The sequence below is a fragment of the Chelonus insularis genome, unplaced genomic scaffold (genome assembly GCF_013357705.1).
Source record: "Chelonus insularis isolate UGA/USDA-ARS -01 unplaced genomic scaffold, ASM1335770v1 contig_85_pilon, whole genome shotgun sequence".
Lineage (NCBI taxonomy): Eukaryota > Metazoa > Arthropoda > Insecta > Hymenoptera > Braconidae > Chelonus > Chelonus insularis.
The window spans coordinates 334,831-347,500 of NW_023276773.1; the positions used below are offsets into that span (position 1 = coordinate 334,831).

A 12,670-nucleotide genomic window follows, 5' to 3' on the forward strand; every position below is an offset into this window, starting at 1 on the left:
TTACCTTTCTTCTTGATTTTAATTATTTTTTATTCATTGTCAGGTCTTTCATCAATTCACTACACTTACCAAGAGGCTACGAGCCTAGTGCACAGCATTGACATCAACGAGCCCAACTTTGAGATGAGAATTGAGTACAGATACCATGCAGGTATCGTTAAAGAAGAGAAGATTAAATTTGGAAGCAAAAGCGGCATGGATAATGCTCATTATCGAATTCAATATGATGGTAATGCTAGAGTATCAACCATTGATGTTGAAATCAACGACAAACAGTTGCCGAAACTTATTCTTAAATACAACCAAAACCTTGGCGTGCTAGAGAGTGTTGCTGATCTTCGAATCTATCGTAATACCTTCAACAGATCAGTGATGCAAGATACTACCAAACAATTCTTCACCGTTACTGATTATGATGAACATGGAAGGATAAAGAGTGTTCTGATGAATATTCGGTCATTGACTGTCTACCGGATGGAGTTGGAGTACGATAACAGAAATAGAATCAAGATGAGGAAATTGACGATTGGTAAAGAATCAATGGACAAAGAAGAGTGGTCAAGAATGGATAAAATTACTTACAATGCTGATGGTCATGTACTAGAGGTTGCTGATACTGAAAATAATTGGCAGTATGCTTATGATGAGAATGGTAATGTCATTGGTATCACTGAACACAATGAGAAGATTTCACTTGGCTATGATTCTGGTGATCGAGTTGTCCAATTCGGTGACGTTGAGTTCAATTCTTATGATAGTCGAGGCTTTGTGGTAATCAGAGGAGAGCACAAATATCGCTACAATTCACGAGGACAATTGATTCATGCATCAGAGCACAAGAAGTTCCAGGTCTGGTACTTCTATGATGATCGTGGTAGATTAGTGTCTTGGAATGACGACCGAGAAAATATTACACAATTCTTTTATGCTAATCCAAGAACGCCATATTTAATTACTCATGTCCATTTCCCGAAAGCTGGAAAGACTTTCCGGTTTCTCTATGATTCCAGAGATTACTTGATAGCTGTAGAGACATCAGAGCAACGCTTTTATGTGGCAACTGATCAAAATGGTTCACCACTGGCTCTCTTTGATACCAATGGAAATCTTGTGAAGGAAATGCGTCGAACACCTTTTGGAAAAATTATCAAAGACACTAATCCTGACTTCTATCTACCAATTGACTTCCATGGAGGCTTATTAGACCCTACAACTAAGTTGGTCTACTTAAACAACAGATTGTATGATCCAACAGTCGGCCAGTGGATGACTCCTGCTTGGGAACAAATGGTGAATCAATTAACAACACCAACTGATGTTTTTATTTATCGATTCCATAACAATGATCCAGTGAATCCCAAGCAAAATGTTGAATACATGACTGACATGAGCTCTTGGTTGAAACTCTTTGGCTTTGATATTCCTCTCATGCTTGGTTCTAAGTATATTAAATCAATGGCCTACCAACCTAGTGCTATCATTACATCACCTCAACTAACTCCAGACTTTGGTGTTATGTCTGGACTTCAGTGTATTGTCAACCGAGTTCACGAGAAGTTCTCAGACCTAGACTTTGTGCCTAAACCTTTACTCAAACTTGAACCGAAAACCAGAAACTTACTTCCAAGAGTTGCTCATCGACGTGCAGTTTTCGGTGAAGGTATTCTAGTATCACGAGTTGGTGGTCGTGCATTAGTTAGTGTTGTTGATGGTGTTAATAATGTCGTCCAAGATGTAGTGACTTCTGTGTTCAATAATTCCTATTTCCTTCCACTACACTTCAGTGTCCATGACCAAGATGTCTTTTACTTTGTCAAAGATAATGCACTGAAGATGAGAGATGATATGGAAGAGCTAAAACGACTAGGAGGAATGTTTAATGTATCAACACACGAAACAACAGAGCATGGATCTGGAACATGGAAAGAATTACGACTTCATAATCCTGATGCCGCCGTTGTTATCAAATACGGTGCAGACCCTGAACAAGAACGACATCGAATTTTAAAGCATGCACACAAACGAGCTGTTGAAAGAGCTTGGGAGATTGAAAAGCAATTGGTAATGTCTGGGTTCCAGGGTCGTGGTGACTGGTCAAAGGAAGAGAAAGATCAGCTACTAAGTAGAGGAACTGTTGATGGATATGAAGGTGTTGATATTCATAGTGTTCATCGATATCCTCAACTTGCTGATGATCCTGGTAATGTTGCTTTCACTCGAGATACCAAAAGAAAAAGAAGGAAGAGTGGTAATAGAAGGAATCGTGGACACAGGCACAACTCGTGATTGAATTCAGCCAAATAATGAACTGAGCTTTTTCGATAATTTCGACGAGTTTTATGGTGCCATAGGCTTTGATCGTGATTCTAGTGATTATAAGAAATCTATTTAAAAGTGATTGTGAAAAAGGAAAGTGTCAAAATTTTAACTAGTCTTTAAAATTCAATGAACTCTTAATAGCGCCATTTATAAAATTTTTCAGGACAATCAGTTATAAACTATGCCTGAAAATGGAATTAAAATTAAATAAAGAAATGGACGTGTATTTTTGTGTGTTGATGTGCGGTAATACGATAACTAAACTCAAAATGTAGTGAAAGAAAATGTTGATGAAAAACAAATATGGTAAAATAAAGAAATTATTTTGAGATAAATAAAACGCACGCAACAGGGTCTAGTGGACATGGATAACATAATAATTCGTCAAGTCCAAGACGTAATCGTCCAAAACCAATTAAATTAAATTGAATGAATGGAAGCTATTTTTTAAAAAAGATGATAATGAATTAATGAAGGGATACAGATTAGAATTGATGATGGAATGAAAAAAAATAATTTGTAAATATTTAAAAATAAGTTAATTAAAAATAGTATATGTAGATAGTGATATTTAGGTAATTGATATTAATAATTATGAATAAAAATAAATAAATAAAATGCTTTTTTATATGTAAAACATATGTTTAAATAATAAACAAGTTAATTAACTGAACAAAAAAAAAAAATAAACATATAGGCAAATGCAAGACAAAATAAAATTTGTCATAGATTGAATGTAAATAATCGCTATAGATATATGCAATTTTTAGTCCAGTGAAATTAGAGTTGGAATATCGGAAAATCAGTAAATATGGCTGAAAATTGGAGGGATTTTTCTTAAAGTCACTGAAAATAATTCTGATAAATAAAAAAGGGTTGAAATAATCCTTTGAAAGTTGGTTTTTCAAATTATCTCCAGAAATATGCGAGATATGGAAAAATTTTTTAAACAAAAATTGTAAATTTTTTAATTCTATAAAAAATTGCATACCACTTTCTTACCCCTATCTCTAATAGTTTGGAGAGAAATCATCCCCGAAAGTAAAAAAAGATAGGGGTGAAAAGGTGATGTGCACATTTTATACCATTTTTGTATAAAAAATTATTCCTTATTCCGCATATTTCTAGAAATAATTTAAAAACACACTTTTTAGGGGTTGTTTTTACCCTTTTCCAAGATTGGAGCACATTTTTTCTCCACCGATTTCCCTATCTAAACTCTAATTTCACTGGACTAGTTTTTTTGTGTCGCGTGTTAAAAAAAAAATTATTAATGAATTAATTAATAATTATATTACAACCTGAATATCTTTAAATAATTGTACATTTATTATGAATTCTTGTTAATATGTTTAATTGATGTCACCAAGAAAATTGGTGTTATTTACAGTGATTGTTATATTCCATATTTTTTTTATGGATTTTAATCTTTCTTTTTTTATTTATTTTATACTATTAATTGTAGAGCAGTTAAAATACTGGAAGACAAAAAAAAAGAATATGAGCATTTATTAATTAACAATACATAATCATACACTCCAACAATATGTCATAGTTTACTTAATTATTATATTATTGCTGTACATATCGATGAATCTAATAACTGCCAATTGTAAACTGATAATTAGAAACAACAATTCCCTATTAGTTTTACGTGTGAATTATTATTACATTAAAAAAAAAATGTTGCAAATAATTCACACGTGTCTAATGATTATTTTTATTTAAAAATGTCAAAAGCGCGATAATATTTCAAAAAATTTGCGCTAAAAAAGGGAGAGAGAAAAAGCTTATAAAAATTATATATTCATGTAATTATAAAGAAAGAAAAAAAAATAATATTCAACAAATATTTGCGAACAACAAATTATAAAATTACATAAATTATACATTTCGTGAACAACAACAACAACAACAACAAAAGCTTTGACTATCTTTGTTTTTTTTTTCTTTAAAAAAAAATCAACTTTAATCATAAAAACACGCGACTCCCACAAAATATTTATTAATTAAGTATAGATGATAAGATTAATTTTATATATGTATGATTTTTTTTATTTAAATTATAAAAATTGTGTATAAATTACTATTTATAGTTATTGATTTTATAATCAATAAGGACAAAAATAAAAATTTACTGAATCTATGAACATAAAACTAATCTTCGTCCTGCGAAAAAAAAACAAGAATGTTAAGAATGAAAAATAAAAAGCAATACTTTATAGGTAAACATGGTGTGAAAAGTGAGAGAAAGTGTGTACAAATTATATTATTTTTTAAAAGATTTTATTTATATAATAATACAAAATTATAAGTATAACAAAAATTTGGTAACACATTAATTGATGAGTAATTTTATGCATGTGTGTGCTGGTCGCGTACGTGAGAGTATGAAAAATAATAAACAATAAAATTTAATCAGACAAACAATAAAACATAAATGTTTATTTTAAAATAATAAACAATAGAAAAAATTTTCTTCATTTTTTTTACGTGATATTTTAAAGAAATCTAATTAAATTGAGCATAAAATGATGAATGAAAGAATGAATAAAAGAACTTAATATTTAGTTATATAAAGAAGTAATAGCAATTGTAAATACAAATAATAATTGTGTAAATAATTAAATAAATTTATTTGAAATAATAATAATAATAATGACAAAAGCAGCAAGAAAGGATAACAAAACAATATGAATGGATAAATAATATAGTGAGTTCACTATAATTATTCTCAAGTTAATTGATTAATTATTAATTGATTGTAATAATTGATTATTAATTAGTTAATTAAATAACTGATCATTATTCATTGTAACGAACTATGTAATATTTAATATGAGTAAACATATTCTATACTCTTACATGCTAAGTATTCAATAAAAATATATCGATGAAAATGCAAAAAATGTGTTATTAATCTACTATCCCTTATCTACTTTTCTAAGTTCTTTAAGGGTTGCTTAATTTCGTTGCATATTTTCTTATAATTGAGCTTAATAGTACGGAACTTTACTCTAACAAAGAACCATGGAGTTGTTGATGTCTTAAGGTAAGTTTCAGCGTTGGTTTGATGCAATTTCTTTTATTTTTCACACAGCTGTGTTATTGCAAAATCGTGATTCGACAAAAGAAATTGGAATTCTTGGTCCTTATTTTTGCATAAGAAAAAATTTACCCAATTTTTGAAATAAAAGTAGGGAAAAAGGGGGTAAAGTGGAACAGCAGGAAAAAATTTAAAACGACAAATTATCCATTAGATTAAAGAGTTTCAATTTTTTATGCATTAATTAATCAGAAATTTGATGACCAAGAAGTACAAGAAACGTTGTTAAAATTATTTTAATAAATTGAAACATTTTCTTGATCATTTCACTTTGCTAATCATTCCTCTATGTTGAGTCTGAATATAATGTGAAACAAACATAGAGAACGAATAGAAATCTAAAAGAAAATAAAAAAGAAATGAAAATTAAGTAGATATGGAGAATTGTTGAGGATTATGAAAGTAATTGGATAGGGGGAACCTCCACTTTGCTAATTTTTGAACACATACAGACGAATCCTCTACCAGTCCAGGAATGATTCTTAGCGAGAAATATATTTTGTCGAGAATGGATAAAATTACTTACAATGCTGATGGTCATGTATTAGAGGTTGCTGATACTGAAAATAATTGGCAGTATGCTTATGATGAGAATGGTAATGTCATTGGTATCACTGAACACAATGAGAAGATTTCACTTGGCTATGATTCTGGTGATCGAGTTGTCCAATTCGGTGACGTTGAGTTCAATTCTTATGATAGTCGAGGCTTTGTGGTAATCAGAGGAGAGCACAAATATCGCTACAATTCACGAGGACAATTGATTCATGCATCAGAGCACAAGAAGTTCCAGGTCTGGTACTTCTATGATGATCGTGGTAGATTAGTGTCTTGGAATGATGACCGAGAAAATATTACACAATTCTTTTATGCTAATCCAAGAACGCCATACTTAATTACTCATGTCCATTTCCCGAAAGCTGGAAAGACTTTCCGGTTTCTCTATGATTCCAGAGATTACTTGATAGCTGTAGAGACATCAGAGCAACGCTTTGCTACCGTAATCAGAGAAGAAAAAAATATATTTTGTCGAGACCGGAAGTCGAATCTGGAGCTTCCAGTTACGCGTTCGCTGTTTTACAAGTGAGATATCTGATCAGTCTATACATTATGCTTTGAATGTTGTCCATGGAGATTCATCAAACGTGGCTTTCCTCTTCACCTGTGTCGTCATTCATACGACCTAAATAAATTGATTCAATATTTGAATGTAATCCAGGAAAAATAATTTATTTTTGGAAGTGTCCTCTGATCGAAACTGTACCCGACCAATTTACTTGTGTTTTTCATCGAAATTTTTCAAAGTCATAATTTATGCTTGGATCATAAAATTATGGGTGTCATTGGGAAGATCTTGATGAGACGATTCCAAAACAGTAGCTATTGACTTGGATTGGTTGGAGAAATCACGAGATATTTGGGAAAAACTGTAATACATAAAAAATATGCATAACTTCTATGCTAATGATGCTAGGGGGTTGATCGAGGGCTCATATGAAAGATCTGGACCTAAGTAAAAAATTCGATCCCCCCTATAGGATATCCCCGTCAAAAATGCCGTATCTCGCATAGTTTCCGAGTTATGAGCGTTTAAAGGTTTTTCTATGATTTGGTGCAGCATAACTTTGTTTTCTGCTGATATCTCACGATCTATGAGGCCTACATAGACAATGAGCATATCAATGGATTCGTTAGAGCGAGAGCTTTCTTATGCACTAGGCAAAATTATGATTCGAGCATAATTTATGCTAGAACATGCTCGATTGTATAAATTGTGCTCAAATCAAGACATTATAAGATCCCGTTTCGTTGAGATTGACCTGATGAAGTCCTCAGTATCATCATCTGCCTATCAATTGTAAGTATCAACCACTCTTATGTAATCTGTTGCAATTTCATGGAGAACAATTCGAGAACTGGAAAATGAAATTTTTTTTTTTTCAATCAATTAAAACCTCTAAATCTTCAATCTATTTCCTGACGACAAACTTCCTTTTTATTGAAATTTGTGATTGTTTTCTTTTTGTTTTTTTTGTTCATAACGAGTTGTTATTTTTATAAACAATATAAAATTTTTTTTCTTATGTAAAGTTATTTGTAACAATACTCTGTTTATTTTTATCGAACATAATCATAGTTATAATGATTCAATAAATTAAAACCGGCCTTAATTGTTTTTCACAAGTCACTATCTAGTAATTTGGAGAGCCAATTATTGTTTAAGATGTCATTAGCAAGAGGAATTATTCGCCAATCAAAGCGAAGTGAGTGACTAATCAAATTTGGGGGTGATAATCTAACCTCTCTTTTTGGGCCATCACCACTAGCTTCAGAGATCTTGAGGAGAAAGTAAGCGTGAAGTTTTTCTGCAATAACGAGTGGAAAAAATTGAAAGTTTACTAGTATTTGAGATTGTCTACAGAATTAAATGAGTTACAGAGAGGTTGTACGAGTGCAATTAAAGGTGCTGAACCAACGACAAGTGCAGTAAATAAGTTTTAAGAATAATTTTCTTTGTGACGCTATTCACCACGCGTTGTATCAGGCAGTCATCTTGAGTTAACGTGCATTTTCCAAGACAAAGACAATTTGTGATAAGTAAATTTGTCATTTTCTAGGCAGAAATCAAAATGGCTGCGAAACTCAAATACAAGATTGCTCTTCAAATGCAACGTCTACATTTTTTTGAAGTACTGAAGAATCAGCTGACCCCTGAGAAACTATCTGTAATGAGTCTACCTTTTGTGTCAAGTCAATTGGATTTGATTGACAAAAAATGGAAGCAGGTTGACATGTTGCATAATTTATTATATGATGGAGAAAGTGACATTCTTGAGACAAATTATCATTCTGAGAATGTTTATCAGCGAATGGAACTCTTTTATGAGGATGCTCGAGTTTTTTTGTTTGAGAGAAAAGAGACTTTACTTGCAGCTAGGACTCTAAGTGGTCAGGACCTGTTAAACCTTTCAGTAGTCGGTGCAAGTGGCTTTAGAAGAAGTCACAAACTGCCAGAGATCAAGCTTCCAGGATTCTTAGAAGATGCTTTAGAGTGAGTGACGTTCCGAGATCTCTTCTTAGCTGTTGTTGGCAGCAATCCAAGCTTGAATCCTATCAGCAAAATGTATTACTTGAAGACACAACTTTCAGGAGAAGCAAGAAATCTTATAGACAGTCTTCCACCCACGAGTAAGACCTTCCAACCAGCTTGGGATCTTTTGGTTCGAAAATATGATAACCCGATAATTTTAATAAGAAAATATACCGAGCAAATTATCTTTGGTCCACGAGTCTCAGATGAATCTGCAACTGAGTTATGGAAGTTGCTCGCGACTAATACAAATGCCCTCGATGCACTCCGAGCTTTAAAATCGCCTGTAAGTTATTCTGATGTTCTGCTTGTTACAGCTACACTCAATAAACTGAGTCCGAATATGGTAGTTGAATGGGAGACAAAGCTAGGGCTCTCTAAAGAGTCTCCAACGTACGATAAGTTGCTAGAGTTTCTTCAGATTACGGCTCTTGTCTGGGAAAGCTCTGAGCGAGCACATGAGGAGTTACCATCTGAGAGTAAGACCTGAACCGCAGCTAAACCGAGTGAACCATCTACATTATCATCAGGGCAGTGACTCTCACAGACTACTAAGCGAGCCCTGAGAAACCAGAGATCGTTTTTTACATGAGAGCATGCATTATCTACCAACAAGAGCGATTTGCTGATCGCTGGTATTCCTAAGCCTCTATTTTTTAGAGTTACCAGCACTGAGTCTACTTCTCCCAAGTTAAACGAGTCCGAATCTTCTCTTGAAGAATCTGAGTCTGCATTCTCTATCGCTAAGAGCCATCTACTTAAGGCAGCATCAATAGAGAGTAAATTATCTACATTGAGGAGTAATGTAACTCCTTAGATAAGTGTTTAAGATAATAAATAAATAAATAAATTTATTTTACAATTGATGGGCTTCATTTTTCTTTGAGCCAAATCTTCATCCCTTCTTACATTCCGGTAGTTGCGTTCAATTTCTTTTTCTTGTACGCAACTCTTTCTAGGCTTCACGGTACAAATTTGAATTTTGGCTTCATCGTGAGAAAGTCTTGAAATAATAATTTATCATACCAAAAACAGCCCCATGGACTGGACAAAACTGTGCGCCAAGTTTAAATGACGAGGACGATAATCTCTGTTCTAAAAATGCTATTTTCGTAAATGTATATCATTTAAAAAATTACAAAAAAGCGTGAAATCATTAAACGCCAAGTATTGTATTTCGTATTTATTAAAGTTGAAGAGATTAATTTTATTTGAAATAGTTGTTAACTGTTTACAAAATTCAAAAATCATTTTTGATATTTAAAAAAAAAATTAACTTTAAAAAAATGTGAAAAAGTGAAAATATACTGTGTTAAAAATTAAGAAATATAAAAAAAAATCACATCAAATCGATTTAGTAATTTTAATTGTAATATTTTGAAACTTGAAAAACTTGGCGTGGCTATTACGACGCGTTAATAACAGTAAGGCTATAGGAAAGACAACGACGTGAATAACGTTAACAATAATAAATATTAATTACAATCATTTTTTTCAATAAAAAAGAAAACGTACTCCTTTTGTTTATAACAATTAAAAACGAGTTCTATGCAATATATTTGAGTTTTTCCAAAGCGTAATTTTTTCTTTCACTAAGACAAAGTTACAAACTGTGTAATATGAATAAAAACCTACTTTTGTTACTTATCAATCAGCTTAAATATTTTCGAAATTTTATGCTTCTATAAAATCTTAAGAGTCACGCCAAGTTTTTGGTTGTTATGTTTATTGTGTCATTGACCGTACTAAATTTATTTTCAAAATAAAAACCGAAGAAAAAAATTCATTTTAAATATTGTTAATATTTAAATTTCAATACTTAGACGAAGTCGCGGGAATTTGCTAGTCCTAGTAAATAAATGTTTTTTTTTGTTCTGCATCACCATTCATAGTTTGTTTAACAAAATTGCCATAAAGATAAGTATATATATTATGAATATAACGTAGTAGTAAGGTTTTCCTCCAACTATATTGCTGCGTAGTTGATGCAGTGACGCTTTCTCGAGTGCGGAGTGGAGGGGAGTAGTCGGTCGTCGTGCTGCGATCAGCTCTCTTACGCTGCACGTTACTAACATGAAAATAGTCGAGTTAAAACAGTTGAAAAGCAAAAACATCTGAAAACTACAAACAGATAAAAATCGCAAACAGTTGAACGTCTGAGCAGTTGAAAATCGCAAACAGTTGAGTGTCTTTAAACAGTTGAATGTCTTTAAACAGTTGAATGTCTTTAAACAGTTGAATGTCGTACGAATATAATAGTTGAGCATAACAATATATACTAACGCAACTTAGCCACGAGTCGATGTCATAGACTGAATGACTCTTATGTGGTGAATCGTCGGAAGGCGTTTATAATTGTTATATGTATACTCTCAGTTGCATATAACTAAAAACAACAGAAATGTTATACTCACTTCAGCCCTAGTACGAATAGTAAAAATTTTTTTACTACGTATACGAAATACAACCAAGTCGCTAACAGTAATAGCTAGCGAGAGTAAATTTAATAAATTTAGAAAAAGAGAGTGTTTGAACTTTTTAGTTATACATTTATATTCAATGAATGGATTAATTTTTAAAGTATAAAAGTGTTGATGAAAACATCAGTTTTCACGTACAACACAAAATATGTGTGTTACATAGTAAGACTTCAATACAGTGTATTTGTTTTTTACTATGTTAACACATATTTTTGAGAACGAATGTGTGTGTATAAACACATTACAAAGTTCCCTGGTTGATCCTGCCAGTAGTGATATGCTTGTCTCAAAGATTAAGCCATGCATGTTTAAGTACATACCGAATTACGGTGAAACCGCGAATGGCTCATTAAATCAGTTATGGTTCCTTAGATTGTACCCACATTTACTTGGATAACTGTGGTAATTCTAGAGCTAATACATGCAAACTAGAGTTCCAACCAGAGATGGAAGGAACGCTTTTATTAGATCAAAACCAATCGGTGGTCTCGGCCATCGTTTACTTTGGTGACTCTGAATAACTTTTAGCTGATCGTATGGTCTCGTACCGACGACAAATCTTTCAAATGTCTGCCTTATCAACTGTCGATGGTAGGTTCTGCGCCTACCATGGTTGTAACGGGTAACGGGGAATCAGGGTTCGATTCCGGAGAGGGAGCCTGAGAAACGGCTACCACATCCAAGGAAGGCAGCAGGCGCGCAAATTACCCACTCCCGGCACGGGGAGGTAGTGACGAAAAATAACGATACGGGACTCATCCGAGGCCTCGTAATCGGAATGAGTACACTTTAAATCCTTTAACGAGGAACAATTGGAGGGCAAGTCTGGTGCCAGCAGCCGCGGTAATTCCAGCTCCAATAGCGTATATTAAAGTTGTTGCGGTTAAAAAGCTCGTAGTTGAATCTGTGTGCCACACTGTCGGTTCACCGCTCGCGGTGTAAACTGGCATGCTTGTGGGACGTCCTACCGGTGGATTTAGCTTTAGTGTAAAAACTAAAGCGGTCCAATAATCCTGTCGCGGTGCTCTTAATTGAGTGTCGAGATGGGCCGGTACGTTTACTTTGAACAAATTAGAGTGCTCAAAGCAGGCTTATTATCGCCTGAATACTGTGTGCATGGAATAATAGAATAGGATCTCGGTTCTATTTTGTTGGTTTTCGGAATTCCGAGATAATGATTAATAGGGACAGATGGGGGCATTCGTATTGCGACGTTAGAGGTGAAATTCTTGGATCGTCGCAAGACGAACAGAAGCGAAAGCATTTGCCAAAAATGTTTTCATTAATCAAGAACGAAAGTTAGAGGTTCGAAGGCGATCAGATACCGCCCTAGTTCTAACCATAAACGATGCCAGCTAGCGATCCGCCGAAGTTCCTCCGATGACTCGGCGGGCAGCTTCCGGGAAACCAAAGCCTTTGGGTTCCGGGGGAAGTATGGTTGCAAAGCTGAAACTTAAAGGAATTGACGGAAGGGCACCACCAGGAGTGGAGCCTGCGGCTTAATTTGACTCAACACGGGAAACCTCACCAGGCCCGGACACCGGAAGGATTGACAGATTGATAGCTCTTTCTTGATTCGGTGGGTGGTGGTGCATGGCCGTTCTTAGTTGGTGGAGCGATTTGTCTGGTTAATTCCGATAACGAACGAGACTCTAGCCTGCTAAATAGACGAAT

At 33.7% G+C, this 12,670-nt stretch overlaps 1 protein-coding gene and 1 non-coding gene across 10 annotated transcripts in view; both read left to right on the forward strand.

The window, feature by feature from the left end:
• Positions 1-3,953, forward strand: part of Ten-m (teneurin transmembrane protein Ten-m) — a 272,219-nt gene extending 268,266 nt beyond the window's left edge. For all 9 annotated transcript variants that reach the window (XM_035090691.1, XM_035090690.1, XM_035090692.1 and 6 more), the window contains one exon: positions 44-3,953. In XM_035090691.1, coding sequence (XP_034946582.1) covers positions 44-2,286 — 2,243 coding nt within the window. In that variant the 3' untranslated portion in view covers positions 2,287-3,953. The remainder of the gene's footprint in view (positions 1-43) is intronic.
• Positions 3,954-11,246: 7,293 nt separating this feature from the next.
• The window catches only part of LOC118071552 (small subunit ribosomal RNA), a 1,912-nt gene continuing 488 nt past the window's right edge, over positions 11,247-12,670 (forward strand). Inside the window, exon 1 of the ribosomal RNA XR_004690909.1 lies at positions 11,247-12,670. This exon is cut by the window's right edge and continues 488 nt beyond it. This is a non-coding gene — a ribosomal RNA (small subunit ribosomal RNA).